General features: G+C 38.4%; 1 protein-coding gene across 1 annotated transcript in view; it reads left to right on the top strand.

The window, feature by feature from the left end:
- ACAP2 (ArfGAP with coiled-coil, ankyrin repeat and PH domains 2) overlaps positions 1 to 17,726 on the top strand; it is a 68,312-nt gene extending 50,586 nt beyond the window's left edge. Inside the window, exons 13-23 of the mRNA XM_014945938.1 lie at positions 453 to 558; positions 989 to 1,197; positions 1,399 to 1,468; positions 2,796 to 2,890; positions 3,967 to 4,151; positions 4,967 to 5,059; positions 6,360 to 6,547; positions 6,888 to 6,997; positions 7,996 to 8,106; positions 8,352 to 8,413; positions 13,274 to 17,726. Of these exons, the coding sequence (XP_014801424.1) occupies positions 453 to 558; positions 989 to 1,197; positions 1,399 to 1,468; positions 2,796 to 2,890; positions 3,967 to 4,151; positions 4,967 to 5,059; positions 6,360 to 6,547; positions 6,888 to 6,997; positions 7,996 to 8,106; positions 8,352 to 8,413; positions 13,274 to 13,377 (1,333 nt within the window). The 3' untranslated portion in view covers positions 13,378 to 17,726. The remainder of the gene's footprint in view (positions 1 to 452; positions 559 to 988; positions 1,198 to 1,398; positions 1,469 to 2,795; positions 2,891 to 3,966; positions 4,152 to 4,966; positions 5,060 to 6,359; positions 6,548 to 6,887; positions 6,998 to 7,995; positions 8,107 to 8,351; positions 8,414 to 13,273) is intronic.
- Positions 17,727 to 17,753: the final 27 nt, after the last annotated feature.

Here is a 17,753-nt window from a genome sequence, read left to right as displayed (position 1 = left end):
GAAAAGTAGCTCATGCTTTGTCAGAGAGTTTTAAAATAATTTTATCTTGATCTCAGTGATTGAACTGTGATCAAGGACTGATACCTGTATCTTGTGCAACTGTCAAGGGGGTAAATTGCATGTGAGGATACAAAAATGAAAAATTTGGAGTAAAAAAAGAAAGGGAATAGGAAGCTAAGCCATTCTCTGCGTTATTTGAAGAGTCATGTCTTTATGTCCTATTATCTGCAAATAGTTTTGAAACAAGAAGTTTTCAATCCATAAAGGGCCAGCTACTTTATCTCAAAACAAATGGGTTTATGCCCATTTGCCCAGATGATGCCTATTAAACAATGTATTTGTAGTCACAGCAAGAAACTTTCTCAAGAGTCTGTATTTTACTGAATAATGTGTTGCTTGATGTTCGCTGCTTGGTCGGTCTCTGAATCCGTGTACACGTGTGTTTGTCACAGGAGCTGCATGCTTCAGGCTGACTCGGAGAAGCTGCGACAGGCCTGGATTAAGGCTGTTCAGACCAGTATTGCTACAGCATATAGAGAGAAAGGGGATGAATCTGAGGTGAGTTTAAAGTCTAAACAAACAACAACCCCCCTTTATGTCCTGAAAAATAAAAACAGGGAAAAATTCTTTTTACGAGATGTTGAGGAAAAAAGAATCTGTTTGTCTTCCAGTGGAAATGCAATAAAGTTTTGAAGGCTAAAATTTATATTTAATCTGTCTTTCACTCCATATTAGTAATGTTACTTTGGCCTATATGTTTTGATGAGATTTTCCTGTAGTGGGATTAAAATTCATAGGATTATTGGATACTCCTATATTCAGTTCTGTATTTCTTCTAAAAAGCTAAATATTTTTTCAGTTCTATGGCTTTCCTTGGCCTTAAATGCAGAAGTTGCTTTTCTAGGATTTCAGTACACTGTAGGACCTTTATTTCTTTAATATAGTGTGTGTTCTTTTTTTTTTTATTTGTTTCTTGTCTGTTTTTTAGAAACAGGAAAAGAAATCCTCCCCTTCCACTGGAAGCCTAGAATCTGGCAGTGAGACAAAGGAGAAGTTGTTGAAGGGCGAAAGCGCTCTCCAGCGCGTTCAGTGCATTCCTGGTAACGCCGCCTGCTGCGACTGTGGCTTGGCTGATCCTCGGTGGGCCAGCATCAACCTGGGCATCACCCTCTGCATCGAGTGCTCTGGGATACACAGGTCGGAGAGCTCTTCAGAACTATATTTGGGTTGTGCATTGATTTAATGAGGAAGGGTGGTGCTTGCCTCTTCAAATGTATATTGAAGCAAGGTTAGAGACCCCTAGTTGTTGTAAACAGAATTAATGTCACTGCTTTATCTCTATGAATTAATGGTAAAGCTGTCTGAGGTAAATTAATGTATTTTTTTCATGCTGTTTAGGAGCTTGGGAGTCCACTTTTCAAAAGTAAGATCTTTAACGCTGGATTCATGGGAACCTGAACTTCTAAAGGTATGATAGTATTTTTGAAACAAGTTTCTCTTTGGTACTTTGTTGTTTTAAAGCATCAGAAATTTCAATGCAGGAAACACATGAACGAGGTACAAATGCGAGTCTTAGATCTTATACTCAGAAGTGTTTCTAGTTGTGTGGTGTTTGTTTTCTTAATTTACTCTTTCTTTTAATACATGAAGTAGCACTAGTCATTCTTGTTACAAACTTGCAAGTCTGAACAACTTTCGGGTTCACAAACGCACTTTGAGTATTAAGTTTCATCTGATATTTTCAAGGTATAAAAATGGAAACTGTTCACAAACTAATAATATTAGTGGGTTGAAAAATTTTAAAGTGCTCTATCAACCTAAACCATGGTTGTACTTGAAAATTCAGATGCTGGCTCTTACACTGAGATCTTGATTTCATACTCCTGCTGGCTTCTAGGAGAACTTTCATGCAGCTGCTCGTGTGCTGTGTGCCAAAATTCCAGTTTGAAACATGGTTCTGAAAATGATGTGCCGTTGAAATACCGAAATGGGAACTCAGGCAGGGGTGTGTGTGTGCAGCTGAATAACTGATGCAAAGCCTGTGTTTCTAGCTGTGGTGTTCTGGTACTTGGGTATTGCTTCTCTATTCTGAACAGTCCAAAGACCATGTGAGTGGGGGGTGCTTTTCTTGTGGCTTGACCTTAAATAATTTTAATATCAATGTGTTCATGCTGAGGAAACAAACCCCAAAACTACACCCCTTGTCCTGTTTAGGTAAGTACCAGAGCTCAATATTCTACCTGGTCTTGAAAGCAAGAAGTCTATTAATTTCCATCAGTAAGTGGGACTTTATGGGCCAAATTCTCCTTAAAGTAGTATCTGTGGCCTGTTTTTATCTCTTGTCCTTTTCTGTAGACATAACAGATTATGGTTTAGCAAAAATGTCTGTTGAACAAGATGGAATAGAATTGATTGAATCATCTCTTGCCGATGGGATAAGAATAGCTACCAGCAAAGCTGGTGGGGAAAAGTGCCTTTGTTAATGAGGCTGCAGATGTCATTCTGATTGCACAAAAAAGATTATTGAATGACAGATGGTCATTTTTGCAGTCCTTTTTCAGAAGGGAATGGCACTTTTAAAAGAGTGACTATGGTATTTTGCTGTCTTACTTGAAATTTAATTTCTCTATTCAGTAATGGTTTCATTATCATGATATAAAGCCTTGCTCGTTCTTTAAGTGTACTTTTACCAGTGAAAATAGTAAGCTACAAAAATAGGCTGAGGTTAAAAACAACTACATAGGTAGATAAAGCCTTTTGCAACTGTATTTGAATTTATTTATTTTGCTTCATAGCTTATGTGTGAATTGGGAAATGATGTTATAAATAGAATATATGAAGCGAAGTTGGAAAAAGTGGGAGTGAAGAAGCTACAACCTGGAAGCCCAAGGTAGCAATTTACTAGCAGTGCCTCTTCCTTCTTTTTCTTGCTTCCTTCAGCCTCCAGCTTTTAAAGATGCTGCCGCTTAACTGTGTAACTTTCCTTTAATGTACTCTGTTTCCCCTTATCACCAGTATGTTTTGCTCTCTCCCTTTTCTCACTCTGTCTTTGTTGGGGATTCCTCCTGTTGGTCCCTCCTGGTCCCTTGTACTTTTTCTGATCTCGCTCCCTCCTTTTGATGGTAACTGTAGCATCCTGCTCTCTCTCATCAACTGGGCAGGTTGCTTTTGTTTCCTGCCTGCTTTGTACCATCTAAGCCAGCTGTACTGGGTCTGTGAGTGCTCCTGGAAGGAGCCTGCAGCTCTGCCTTTTGTTTACAGTGACTTTGTTCTGAGTTTGACTTTTGTTCCTTGATCCCCAGAATTCTCTCTTCTTTCTGCCTGCATTGTACATGAGCTCTGCTGCTTCACAGCAGCCTGCTAATGATTGCTCTGCTGTCTGCCATTCCTCTGATGCTAATTTGCGTTTGAAGATAGATAGTTTCCAAATGTTTTGTATTTGTTGTATTTGTTGCCTACCTGAGCTTTATTACTGTTATGGTTCTCTTGTGCAATCTGCATGTTCCTTTAACAAATGTTGTGATGTGTATTTATCTAAGAAACTAAACATATGCTATATTAATTGGTTATTAACGATGTCAAACGTGTAAAGGATTAATACCATGAAGTGGTAGTTGGACTAAATGACTTTTGTACGTCCCTTCCAGCTGAAAGTCTATTCTAAGTAACATACAGTAATGAATGCTTATTTCTTCCACATACCACTAATGTCTCTGGCTGAGAGAAAATATACATGTATGAACTTAACAAAATAATTTACTTTTGAGACATGCAAAATTTAATCAAGAATCCATAAAGAGTTAGGTAGTGTGCCCTTAGTCTTTCTGAAAATGTCGTAAGTATGTCTTGTGTGCAATGCCAAACTACAATTTTGATTACTGGCTTTAGTATGAAATGGATGTTCTTTTAATACAGGAAAATATTAAAATATTAGCTTACTAATTCCATGGATTTTGTATATGACAGGCAGGAGAGGGAGACATACATCAGAGCAAAATATGTGGAAAGAAAGTTTGTAGAGAGACAGCCTGCGTCAGTATCTCTGCTGGAATCTGGAACAAAAGTTTTGCCTCAAAGTCAACAAGAGAAAAGGCACAGCGGCCCTGAAAAACCCCTTTTGGCTGGGGAGCAAAGTGCGGCATCCCAAAAAGGTATTTACACACTTCTGTCCTTACGCATGTTCTTTTTAAAGTAACATATTTTTGTATTAATTGATTTCCTGTCTCATGCAGAGAAACTGGAATTTGTCTTTGGGTCATAGCCTAGTTCAGAAGGATAGGGGAGAAAAGACTTTTTCAGAGATGTGCATTATTAGGTGGGGAAGAACTTAGAGTGGGGATGCTTATCATTCAGAAACATAATAACCACCTTCTTTCCTCCTTATTTTCATCCTTCTTAATTTTTCCAATAACGTTCTCTCCTGCCCTATCCCTTCCTTACTGCCTGCTTTGTGCTTTGCTAACCTGCATGTCCCAGCGGTTGCTGTAAGTAGCGACGAGGCGAGGCGGGAGTCTCTGTTCTGTCCTGATGAACTAGATTCACTCTTCTCCTACTTTGATACCTCTTCAAAACTACGTAGTAGTAAGTACTACAGCTGTGGCGTGTTCAGTGTCTGCACTAGTGATCCATTGTGTGTTGTGGCCATCTCCCTGCCTTTAATCCATTGTTTCCAGGCTACTGCATTGCTTCGTGTTTTCATGAAATAATTTAAGCTTTTTTACTTATCCTGATCTTTTACTTTCTAATAATCTTTGACATTTATTACTAATATTATAAATGTTACGGTTTCAATATGTGACTTCGTATTTTTCTATGGGTATGCTAAGAATATGAATTATAATCACTAGTCAATAAAAAAAAATATATATTCAGGACCAAGTATAAGAGCTTGCTTTATTATCATGGTATCTGTGAAGAGTCAGTAGCTTACAGTCTGCGTAGTAATTACGGTTTCTCTCCAAAACAGTCCAAAGCAGTGACAGTGGGATCCAGCAGAGTGCTGATGACAGCAGAGAACACCTTGCCTCTACTACATCAGTGAACAGTTTGTATGAACCAGGTATGTTAGCCTTTCTTCTTCAAGATGAAAACTTAGTCACTACTGCTTGGTACCATGCTCTTAGGAAAAATACAATTCCTGTCTCTTCTTTCCTGGTGGGCTGAGATATTTTTAACAAGGGCAATGATTGCCTGAGTGACCTTTCCCTCCTCCAGGCGTGGTAGCAAGTATGACATGGAATCCTTCTAAATGAGTTCAGAGAATTATGGGTTTTTTCCAGTCAGATGATACTGAGCCAGAACTCTGTTTTTTAGCAGAGCGCCCAATGCTGCATTTTGATACAGACAAGTCTCCACAGAAATGCTTAATCCTTTTATAATAGTTAAATCCTTGGAGATGGAATTCCTGTTATGTCACAGATAATAGGCTTTTATGTGTTATTTGAACATTCTTGCTTAATTTTTCTATTTTCCGCTTATGTGGAATTGACCATGTCTTTAAACATTACCCCTTCTTTACTCAAAGTTTTATAAATTGATAGATGAAATTATTTGCTGTCTAGTATTAGCATCCTGAGCTGTCAGATGTATTGAGTGTGGCTTGTCAAAATATCCAAAACATCTATTTGTAAAGCAAATTTATTCTTCTGTGTCCAAGCACTTTTCTGAGGTATGTTTTAAATCCCGTAGTTCAGAGCTGTGGTGTGTAGGCAAAGCAGCATGTGCCTTGGACCCTTTCTCTGACTGCATTGTAGAAACATGATGCTGTAACAGCTCAGGAAAGCTTCTGTATAACTATGTCTTTATCTCCCAGACTTCACTCTTCATAACTTTTGTTGAGATGAAAAGAAAGATTACGCTTTAGTCAAAAAGGTTACAGCTACAGTGAGTAATTGGTCAATGACAATGGTATCTTTTAACAAAATTTAGGTCAGAATGGTATTAGCCTCTTACTTAGGCATATCAGCCTGTTGCAGATAAGAATGTATTTGTATGACTGCATCTCTGCATAAAATTAGTCTTATTCATATCTTTCAGCATAGGATAAAACACACCACACTTCTATAATAATTTTTTTGAAATGTTACGGAATAGGTAGATCGAAGGGCACTTGCACGTGCCAGTAGTGTGGAGGGAATGTTTTCTGGGCAGTAGTAATTCTGTGAAGTGGCTGTGCCCAAATGCTGGAACAGGCTAAAGGCATCTGTGGTGTCTCCTGGCAGACTGGAGCAGCAGTGCACAGCGTTTTGCAAAACCTCAGCTACTTTATGCCAGAGAAACTACATTTTTTTGGTCAGAATTCCAAGAGGTACCTTATAAAAACAGGGATTACAGATGAGAAGTTTTGTTTTTCTTTTCAGAAGGAGACAAGCAAGAGTCTTCTGCGTTCTGTGACTCCAAACAGCCTAGTCCAGGGCTGCAGCTGTATCGAGCTGCCTTTGAGAAGAATCTTCCTGATATGGCAGAAGCATTGGCCCACGGAGCTGAAGTAAACTGGGTCAATGTAGAGGAAAACAAAGCAACACCACTCATTCAGGCCGTGCGAGGGGTACGTGATACACAGCACCAGCTGACGGGGAGGAGGGAAGGGGAATAATAGGGATATTTCTGTGTCACTGTTCCTTTTAAACTGCTTGCTTCACTAATGAATGATAATGGGATGCTGAAGTTGTCTTTACAGTGTTCTCTCAAAGTTGTTTCTGAACTATTTCCCCCCCCCCGTTAATGCTTTGTTTGGAGTTATCTAACCTAGTAGCGTTTAAATTTGATATGGAAGCAAATCCCTTGTATTTCCTTTGCCACATGACTCAGTGGTGGGAAGGCAGAACAGGTTTGGCTCTGATTGTAGAGCTCTGGAGCTGAATTGTTTCTTTGCTTTCTTTCTGTAGGGTTCGTTGGTTACGTGTGAGTTCTTGCTGCAGAACGGGGCCAACGTGAACATCAGGGACATGAAGGGAAGGGGGCCGCTGCACCACGCCACGGTCCTAGGACACACTGGGTAACTCCCTGCTCCAGAGTTTGTTAATGGCCAGCCTTTGCTATAGATGTTCACGTAAAGCTTCTTAATTTCCCCAAATATTCTGGCATTTTAGTATGTTTCAGGTGATCCGGGTTTTTCTTAGACTTTTGTGGTGAGAGAGGAAATGACAATTTGAATTATCAGTCTCATCTGCTAGCAAAACACCTGTAAACACACTTTGGTCCATTTTGTAAAAAACATATATTTAAAATGACTTTGAAATAGCATGAACTTCTGGTGAAAACTCATGAGGTTTTTCTTGTTTTTTAAGAAATATGACACAAACAAGAAAAATAGTGGTGTGTGAGGGCCAAGGCTTTTTCTGACTTATCCTGATTGTGTTGCATTGAGAGTATATCTCACTTCAAAATGTATTTTGGAATCGTGGCTTTTAGCTGAAACCCTGTACTAGCTCAGCTCAAATGAGGACAATAATAATCTGGTTGGTGGTGCCCAAGTTCTTTGCATGTATGAATTCTATTTAGAGTACAACAACCTGGGAGAGTTTAAGATGTGAACTCAGTCAGTGTGCCCTGTTTGTTATGGGATGGAGAAGAATTATAACAGCAGAGAGAAATGAGATCAGTTTCTACTGGGTACGTCAGGCACCTGTGAACTGTGTCCTTTCCTGTATTGATTTATCCTGCTCAGTGGTTCTAGCCTGTCATGGAAAAAGGGATTAGGTTTTCTGGTTCTACAGCCTAAGGTGACGTGGGAAGGAAGAGTCTGGCTTCTGAAGGGTTCTGCTCCTTGCTGCAATGGTGTGTTTTGAGTTAAGCTGCCTTTTAATGTGGATTAATTCAAGGTTTTGCTTACTGCTGTGTTAATGTCTTGTTTTTTCTAGATGAATAATGCTGTTCTGATACGTTCAAGATACTTTGGATGATTTAAGCCAATTACATTGCATCCAGCTTGAATTTACTTGCTTTTTTCCTTTATTGTTGTGAAAATTATTCTTAAATGCTTTTACCAAACAGGCAAGTGTGTTTATTCCTAAAACGAGGAGCAAACCAGCATGCCACCGACGAAGATGGGAAAGATCCATTGAGTATAGCAGTAGAAGCTGCAAATGCAGATATTGTAACGCTGTAAGTTGTGTGTTCTGTTTTTGACCAGGTAACTAAGCTCTCCTATTCTGTTTCCAGTTAAAAATATAAGGAATGTCAAAATTGCATTACATAAAAGCAGGGAGAGGAAAAGAAGAATCAGAGTGTGCACTATCCATAGATGACCTCACTGATGTGAGGTTCAGGAGTGCATTGTAGGTCCTGAACTGCAGTCTTTTTTTAATGCTTTAAAGATGACATCGTTCTTCTTGTTTCCTAAATCACAGGTTGCGTTTAGCACGGATGAATGAAGAAATGCGTGAATCGGAAGGACTCTATGGACAGCCAGGTCAATACTCTACCAATAACCATACTGAAATGCAGTATAAGAAGTGTATTCAGGAATTTATCAGTTTACAATTAGATTCTTAGGACCTGAAGAAAACTTAAGCTAGGTTCATACAGTAATGTTTTTTTTAGACAACTGACATGTGTTAAAGTTTCATTGAAATTCACTGGTGTGAGTTTGTCAGGTTATTTAGAGGAACTGAAAGGAGAGTGTTTAAAGTACATTATTATAGTAGTGTATGTTACTACAGCTGTTACCAACCTGTTTTGCTGGTAGTTGTCCACAGTGTTCTCCTGTTGATGTTCCATTGAAATTCACGCAATGTTAGGATTTACCTGACATTATTTAATAACAGCCTTCTGACCCAGGCTGCTCAGAGACAGTTGAGGAGTTCATCTTATTACAGGATACCATTCTCCTTCCTGTGGAATGGTCCTCTTTTTCTTTTTTTAAGAAAAAAAATGCTTGCACACCAATGTAAAAATGTACATCAATATTTCAAAATAACTCCAGACAGAAATAGAAAAGTATTGTTTCCTCAAATTTTATTTTAAAATATTTTTATTTAAGATACAAATAAGAAACCAAACAGTCATTCTGAAGTATGTATTTTTGTATGCATAGTGTCTTACCATTTGATGGGGGGGAGGGGGCGGGAAAGAATTGGCAGACATTTGAGCCAACTGGTGTAAGAAAGTAGCAAATTACATCTAATGAATATGTGCAATGTTATTCTTGGGCACTCAGTCCCAATTCACATTATGTTCTGATGTGATATTTATGCAAGCCATTTCTTCTATTATGGTATGCTTCCATAGGGACCTAACTTATTCTCATGCAAATATCAATAATGAAGGCACACTTGATTGTCAAGTTATACAGCTAAAAACCTGCCACTACACCACTATGGCAGTAGGGAAAGGCAAACCTTGTTTTTAAGGTGGAGTGAGTGCTGAGTCCTCTTGGCTCGCTCCTGTAAAGCCCTTACATATTTTACACTGATTCATAAGGATTGCGTGTGCTTATGTCTTTTACCAAATTGGGGCTGGAATATACTCAAGGGGCAACACTGAATCTCATGTCAATATCCCAGATGAACTCTACTAAATAAACCAAATTTATTTCCTGAATTTTCTCCTTAAGAATAGATGTTTTTAAAATTTATTTTTAAACTAATCTTCTAGGAAATTAAAGTTAAAACAATAAAAGTACTATAGACACTCAGGCATTCAAATGCTTTCTTTGGCAGAGCAACAGATAATTTAAAAGTATATACTTGATTATGAGGTTAAATGAGGAAAAGTTCCCCATGCAGAAAATGTAGCAGGCAATATATATGAAAAAAGTCTATTGCCAGTTTGGCCATTTTGAATGTAAAGCTGTTTTCTGGTATAATGCACAGTACTTCACTGACAGGCTGAAGGTAACAAATACTGGAGTATTTTTGAGTGTCCTAATTTTATTTTAAGAAGTAAAAGTAACAACTCTGTTTCAAATAGTAAAATGCCTTTGTTTTAAGGGAGGGAGGTAGTTTGGTTCAAAAGCTCTGTGCTAAATCATAAATCAATATTTTAGGTCATTTAATGGACCTGTCGTCCAAAATTATTATAAACCAGAAATGTGTTTCTGTAGTCTGTACAAAAAGCCTTGGTTACTAAACATTACAAATGTTTAGTAAAATGTTTCATTCATAACAAATACAGGCACTATTGACACAAAAATCTGAATGTGTTAAACTGGAGAGGGGGGAGATTCTTTCCCATGCCATCTTGGCTACAATATTTTTTTAGACAGATTATTCAATTAGGTAGTTGAAATAAAAAGTTGGCTAAGTCTTTTTTTGAAAATATCTTAACCTTTTATTCCGTTTATATGACAGTAGAATGTAGAGACTAGTTGGTACAGTCTCTGAAATATCTGCGTCAGATTGTATCCGATCTGTGTGAACAGCCAGGGCTGACAGCGGGAGGCAGAGCTGCCAGACGGGACAGAGCTTGCCCAAATTCAGGAGGAAGGTACCCTTAGAGTAATGTTTTTGAAGTTTGGGACACAGGCTGCAGCACAGTGTCCCAGCCAGGAGATACTGCTGTTTTATTGGGCAGCACAGCTCTGCTCTCCTTGTCTTTTTACTTGCCGAAGTCTCTTTTAGAAGTTGAGGTAAATATTTGAGTGTGTTAAATGTAAATGCCTGCTGGAAGGGTCATGTAAATGTGTATGTGTAAGCACAAACCCTCCCTCTGCTGTCACGGGGTATGATACCTTCATGTGGTTGTAGAGGAGGCTAGTCTTTTTCACTGCATATACATGTTAAATTATCTGCACTGCCCTTACTTTAGAACTCCTCTTTTCCAAAGTTAAGATTTCTAGAAGAAAATAAGGATTTCAAGACAATTGTATATTTGCTGGGAGCTATGTGAGGGTAAATATCGATGGATGAGTTTGCTGTCATCAGGGTGAAGCCAACTGCCTTCTGCTTTGCTTTAGTAACGCAGTTGACAAACAATTACTAATGTAGCTAATGGCACCAACATTTCTCATTTAAATATGCCTGGCTGGTTTGAGCTACTGAGAGAATGTACATATTGCTTTGCAAGGTACAGTTGGTCTTCCAAAATATTCCTGGAATGAGAATAAGCTGAAAGTAGCTTGTTCCACAAAAAGTTCATTTCTGGTGGTAGAAGCCATACGCACCATCATACTGTTTCTCGTGGAATACTTGAGTGCTCACCCTCTGGTGCTACATTAAGTCTGCAACTCTCTGACAGCCCTCTTGCTACTTTCTCTTCCTATCTTTTCTTGAATGTATGACGTGTGCCTTTTGAGTTACTCTGGTGTTAAATGGTAAAGCACTGTTACAGTATTTTTGTACATAAAATTTGCACTTTAGTGAAAACATCGCTTGGAAAGGGAATTTCCAGAACTCAATTTTAAAGTAGGATTTTAAAATAATTATAAGGTTTACAGTATTAAATATTTTAATGCAGCATATAGACTAAAGGGGCACTTTATTTTAGTCTATTTTTGTATGTGATATTTTTGTTATGTAATAGAGCCAAAACCAGAGCCGCAATGTATCTTGCAAAAATAGCTTTTGGGTTTTTTTTCTTTCAAGTTAATTTGAAAGAACCAAATATGGCAACTTGAACTACAAGTAGTAGTTCACTGGTGGAACCCGCTTTTGTATTAAAAGCTTAATTGCTTTTATATACAAGCTTGATTCCACTTTGTGCTCTTCCTAGCTGTTCTTTTGGTGAATGTCACAACTCCCTGCATTCTGTGCTTATCCCCCAGTGCAAGCAGTTCTCAGAAACTGTTAGAATAAAATATGTCCCGTGCCTGCCTCCTCTCTAGAACATACCTGAAACTAAAACTGAAAACCAGAAGGGAATTTCACTAGGACTGACTTTTCCCAGTATGGCAGTATTGAACACATTTATCTTTTAAAGTCTGGGAAGAATTGTGTCATTACGTTTTGATATAAACCCACATGCCGTGCATGTTAAATATTACTGGAAGGTCAGTTATCATTTCTGAAAGTGTTTTCAAATGAATGCAGTCTCATCTCCAAAACAATAATAGTTTTAATATTGGAAATGTGCATTAAAAGATGGAAAACAAAAACAGTCTACCCTTTCACTGTGGTGCCAACTTTTAACCACATAAAAATCCTTTTTAAAACTGCCCTTTGGAAAAAAAAAGGTAGAATAGTACCTTTCCTCTGCATTGATATTGGAATAAAATAAAATCTTCCTGTTCCACATACACGATGAGGGAGACTTGGGCTTGATTTCCTCGTCATGCTCTCAGTCAGGCTATCGGCAAGGACCGGTAGTGCCGGAATCTTGTCCTGGGTGGTCAGTGGTGTTGGGAAGACAGTAAAATTTGGATGGCTGCACAGTTCCTGACTGGACCAAATGGTTTATGTATTTAATTCCCTTTGAAGGCAGTAGGGTATGGTTAATGTTATAAAGTAAAACCGGGACTCAAGGCCCAAAATGCTGCGGCAGATGAAAGAATGTGAAAATGTCCTTTTTAAAGTGGCAGAAGAGTGATGTGGTGAGGACAGAAGAAAGAATCGGTCACCCCTGGGCGTGTGCTCCTGTGCAGGCAGAGCGGGGCAGGGGACGGGCCCGGTGGGAATCGCTGCCGGCTCTCACTTCTGCCCTGCCCATCTCCTAGTAGTTGGGTTGTGTGTAAGCACAAAGGGGGAAGATAAAAAAAAACACAAATGAAAGATGGTTAAGGAAAGTATCATCACTCTTACAGATAAAACTAAAAGGTATAATGAATGTTCAGTAATGCGTGTAAAAATTTATATTTGAAGAAATAGACCAAAAGTATTTATGAACAATGATGTCTCTACTTAGGATTGCATTTTTTTTATGCTGTTGCTTGCTGATTGTTTCTTTCATGGAGAGTTCTGTCTGGCTGTAAGACTTCTGAACTCTGTTTCCAAGAAAATTTTTCTTTATGCCAATTCTGCTTTTCTGGAGAGAATCTTGGTTAGCACCTCCTTGCAAAAACAAAGGTTTTATTCTTTAATAGCTAATAAACATTTTTCTTTTTACATTGCTTTAAACTGCTTTCATTTTTCCTTTCTAACTCTGAACTTTCCTCTGTGTGGCTGCCCATGAGGTACTATTTCAGGTATAGTTTGGCTTTAATTTGCTTCTACAGAACGTGCATGCAAGTACACAGTCCCAAAGAGCTCCCATCAGCATCATTCCATCTATGAGTAATCTTTATACATGATTAAGTGTTAAACAGTAATTGGTAGCACAGTAGGGCATTTGTGCAATGGTGGGTGATGTTAACTATCACAAATTGGTTAAAACTGTTTTCCTTTTCTTTTCTACCTAGGAGATGAAATTTATCAGGACATTTTTCGTGACTTTTCTCAAATGGCATCAAATAATCCAGAGAAGCTAAACCGTTTCCAGCAGTCAGATTCCCAGAAGTCTTAAGTGTCAAGAAGGAAAAGAACCTGATCTTTATAGTGCAAGTCTTTTTTTACTTTAGTGGAATGAATTATATGCATTTTGTTAGATAGTTTGGATAAAATGACCACTCTAATGTAGCTTTAGATTGTGGTAGCTGGGGAAATGTGTGAGTTGTTTTATGTCCTACAGTACGTATACCTCAGCAGCTGAAGAAAATGTTTAAAAAAAATAATAAATGCCTGCTAGCTCAGTATGAAAATAGTACCTGTTAGCAAGTATGGTGTTTGTCTGCAGTTCGTACATAAAGTTAGCGGAGCAGATTGCAGGCTCTGGATGGCAGGACGGTCAGACCACCTTTGCTGTTTAGTGTCCCCTACTGTCATCTGTCTCCCCGTTGCCATGAAGAATGTGCCTCTGACAAGAAGGTCTGGGTTGCATTTTCTGGGACTATTTGGAAGGGAAATCGGGTAACGACTTACTGGGTTGTCCTTCTGTTTGTGGGCCTGTAACCTAACAGATTCTCTTGTTCCTACACTGACTGTGGTCAGAGGTAGGCTGTTCATAACAAGAGGTGGTAACTCCTGTTCTTTCACAAGTGGAAGCTTTAACACCAGGCTGGCCTTTACGCTGGTGACTGCGGGTCAGTCACAATAGGTGTCTGTCCTGGAGGACCAAACTTCTAAGAGCAGTCTATTTTTTCCTTTTTTTTCTCTTAAATTAAACTTTCTGTGCAGTGAGTATACTTTTAAATGAGCATGTGGAACTTTTCATGAACAATAAACTTAATCCTTTTGGATGTGTTGTGGGGTTTGTTTGTAGTATCTTGACATCAAAACTTGAAATTTGAGACATGAAAGTAAATACTGAGCCAGTGGAGTTTGTGTAGAACAGTGATGGGAAGGCTGTTTGTTACCTTTCCTTTCGCTGTTCTCCCCACTAGCCCTAAGCTGAGTATGTAAGATCTCATATGTAATGCAGCCACCCTGAATCTAGGGCAGTCTAATCCTTTATATCAGAAAGCAGTATCCTTTATGTGATCTGCAGAGATGTGTATGTGGACATGTTGCCTAAACTAAGGTGTACACAAGAAAACCTAGGAATTTCACTGCATGTTTTTGCAAAGTAGGGAACAACCATAGTCTCCAGCTGTATTCTGAGGGCAGCAACACAGTTTGCTTTATGGAATAGTGAGCTCTGCTGATATGTCTATAAATGGTATCTGTAGATACATGCTTATGTGTCAGGTTATTTAATACCTAGATAGTAATCACCTGAAGCACTAAAGTAGCAGATGCAATTCTTTATGCTCTATTTGTCTGCCCTACACATAACTTTAGGAGAATTTTTAGGTAGCATAGCATCAATCTGAGATTTTAACAATCCTAATAGCCATGGCATTATGCCAACCTGCTGTTTGAATGTATTTAGAAAATGAATTGGCTTTTCCCCAAGCTGGCTGAGAAGAAAAATTGGCTAAAAAATTTTGGTAAGCTATGGTAAAATTAAACTGTCTGGCATGTTAAATTTGTAAGCTATTTCAAATATTTATCGTTTTGCATCAACTGTGGAATAATGTATCAGATCTGAATGATTATTGCTGCAAAGCTAATAGCATTTTAGAAGTGTCCAATAGATTCTTTTTTCAAGCAGAAGAACCTTACAAAACAGTTCTTGCTTTGTGAGTGCTCTAATTATGCTAGGAAAAGCAGACTCTGCCCATTTAAAAAGTGTGTTTAGTCTGAATAATAAACTTAGGAGTATCACCTGTAAGCAGTAGTTTCTAGTAAGTTGTCTTTTAAATAGCTGTTTATGAAATAATATACTTCCTAATCTGCAGTATTTAGCAGCAGTGGATATTATAGTAGATCTTAGAGAAAGTAAAATACCCAGTGTACAGATGGGACTATGTAAGATATGGCTACGTATAGTATACACTTTAGACATAGGTTTTTCTAAAGAGTTACCTTTCGCAGCCTGCCTGACAGCAGTATATGGTGTGATTGGCTACAGTGTAAAGCTCCCTAAAGCTTAATGGCATAATCACTATCTCAGTCCGTGCTTCTTGGAAAAATGTCTGAGAGACTTCTTTTGAATCTCTGCTGGTATTTTCCTTCCTAGCCATGAAAATTTGTGACACTTTTTGCAGGACAGCTTCCTGTAGACTTTTTTCAGGTCAGGTGCAATACATGTGTCAATATGTTGCTCATCAGCAAAAATGAATATGCCATTAAGCTGCATGAAATGCATTGAGGGCTTAGTCCTGCCAAAGACTGTCAGGGTCAGTGCTTCAGGGACTCTCTAACTCAGAGGATCCAGCCCTCAGTAATACAAAATATGATTATTTCTAGTACTCTGAAGATCTGGATTTCCCTATCGAGTTCTAACTTGAGTGCTAATCTTCTGCTCAGCAATATTAAGAAACTTCCATTTTTATTACAATGCGAATCTGAGTATAACTAGAATAAGACAGTAGTGCTCCATTGTAGGTTAGCATCTTGTACTCTGTGCCAGGTAATGGGAAGCTTCAATTCCAGTTCATGTTTCTGTGTGGATATGAAATATCAAAGGTCTCAGTCAGTGAGGTACAAAATCAGTAGATTCCTAACACGATTTAAAATCAGCTTTCATGTGTATTTCTAGTAATTTACGAGATAGCCCATTGAAAGATTTTATAATATCTTTCCTAGCCAGAGTTAGATCATGTGTTCCAAAGGTCTCTTGGAAAGACAAATGTCAAGGAGCTCAGCATATATTCTAATGCATCTTGACTTCAGAGGTATAATTTACTGATGTTGCACATTGGCTATAGTGGGGTCTGTGGTGTTTCCTTAGTGATCTGTATTGTTTTGATTGTTCATTAGGTTTCATCTTTAATCTTAATGTCAGTACAGAGCATATAAACTAAATTTTTTGAATTATCATACTGAATTATGCCACTGAATTATATTAGACATGCTGGAATTTGTCCCTGTAAACTTTAGTGAAGGTGGTAGATGGTAGAAGTCTTCCTTTGCTTTCACAAGCTGCACATATTGCTGTCTGAACGTGTGTTTCAGCTGTTCATTACTATGTTGTAGACCTCAGCCTCTTTACCAATTAGGACCTAATCTAAGAACTCCACGAAATCAGTGGCAGCCTTACCACTGATTTCAGAAGCTTTAGATTGTATCATTCCTGGCCTCTAATGTTAGTGTGTTAAAGGACCCTGTATTGATACTGCATTTTTCACTCTGGGGTTTTATATTTTACCTATTTATATACTGAGCTGAAATAGTTTTAGAAAATGCAACCAGACCTTCCAACTGCTGTCAGGAAATCCCTGTTTAAGAGGCAGTTTCTCCTGTTTTGCTTTATGATATCAGCACACACATGTTGTCCAGATTATTAGAGTTATCCTAGATGGAGCAAAAACTTTGTAGCACTAAAGAAAAAAGGTGAGAACAGGAGTAAGCATAGGGTTGGCTGTGGTGTTTCCAGGACTGTGGTGCTTCGCTGCAGACATCTGTTTTAAAGCGTGGATATTAACTCTGCTTTTTGATCATGAGAATCCCAAATGCCACAGTGAATATAAAAGGACTATTTGATAGAACTACAACTAGTGTGCAAGTACCACGGGCATAATATTTTTACACTGTTAAAAGGACTGAGCTGATTATTCTGATTATCTAATACACTTAGAAGCATTTTGAGAGTCAGTTTTGCAAACCTACCCCCTCTGCCCATTCACAGATGGACACTTTTTCCCCAAGTTAGAGAACATGCCACTTGTTTGTGCACCCTGGGAGCCAAACTGTCTTGCTGTCTTGCACAAAAGCACATTTTTAAAACGGGGACAGCTCCAGAAAGGCAGTGCTGGGGAAAAGGATGAATGTACCACTTTGGTATATTGCCTTTCATACACTTGCTTTATCTTTCTGCATACAGTATTTTCTTGTTTCTCTTCCCATGGAAGGAGATGATAGAGGAGGAAAAATTCCCACTCACTTTTCTGTTAGGATTTGATTTTCCATGTTTTGATAGAAATCACTGAGAAATTATAATTTCCTCAAGCAGAGAGGTTACTCTGTGTGAAATAATCAACTGTTTTTTTTCTTTACCCACGTGTCACTCTGTGCTCGGTGTTTTTTAAGCATTCCAGCAGTAAAATGCTCCTGTGACCCCTTCCCCCTTAAGGTATAACTGTAAAGAATGTATAACCAGCCCTAGTTTGCATTTATTAAGTCTGTAGACTTTGTATCCAAAACTTGAATGTAGTTTTCTGTAGCTTGCCATTGTAAATGAGAGAAGCGCGTTATTACCTTTGTAGTTAATCGACTGTACATGCTGTAAGGATTGTAAATACTGTACTTGATTAAACCTTTGTATGCTGTCAACCGCCTGTGTCTGTGGGGCGGGCTGAG

Source organism: Calidris pugnax, unplaced genomic scaffold (genome assembly GCF_001431845.1).
Source record: "Calidris pugnax isolate Ruff unplaced genomic scaffold, ASM143184v1 scaffold111, whole genome shotgun sequence".
NCBI lineage: Eukaryota > Metazoa > Chordata > Aves > Charadriiformes > Scolopacidae > Calidris > Calidris pugnax.
Note: the sequence above shows the minus strand (reverse complement) of the source record. Positions and strands in the feature narration are given on the sequence as shown.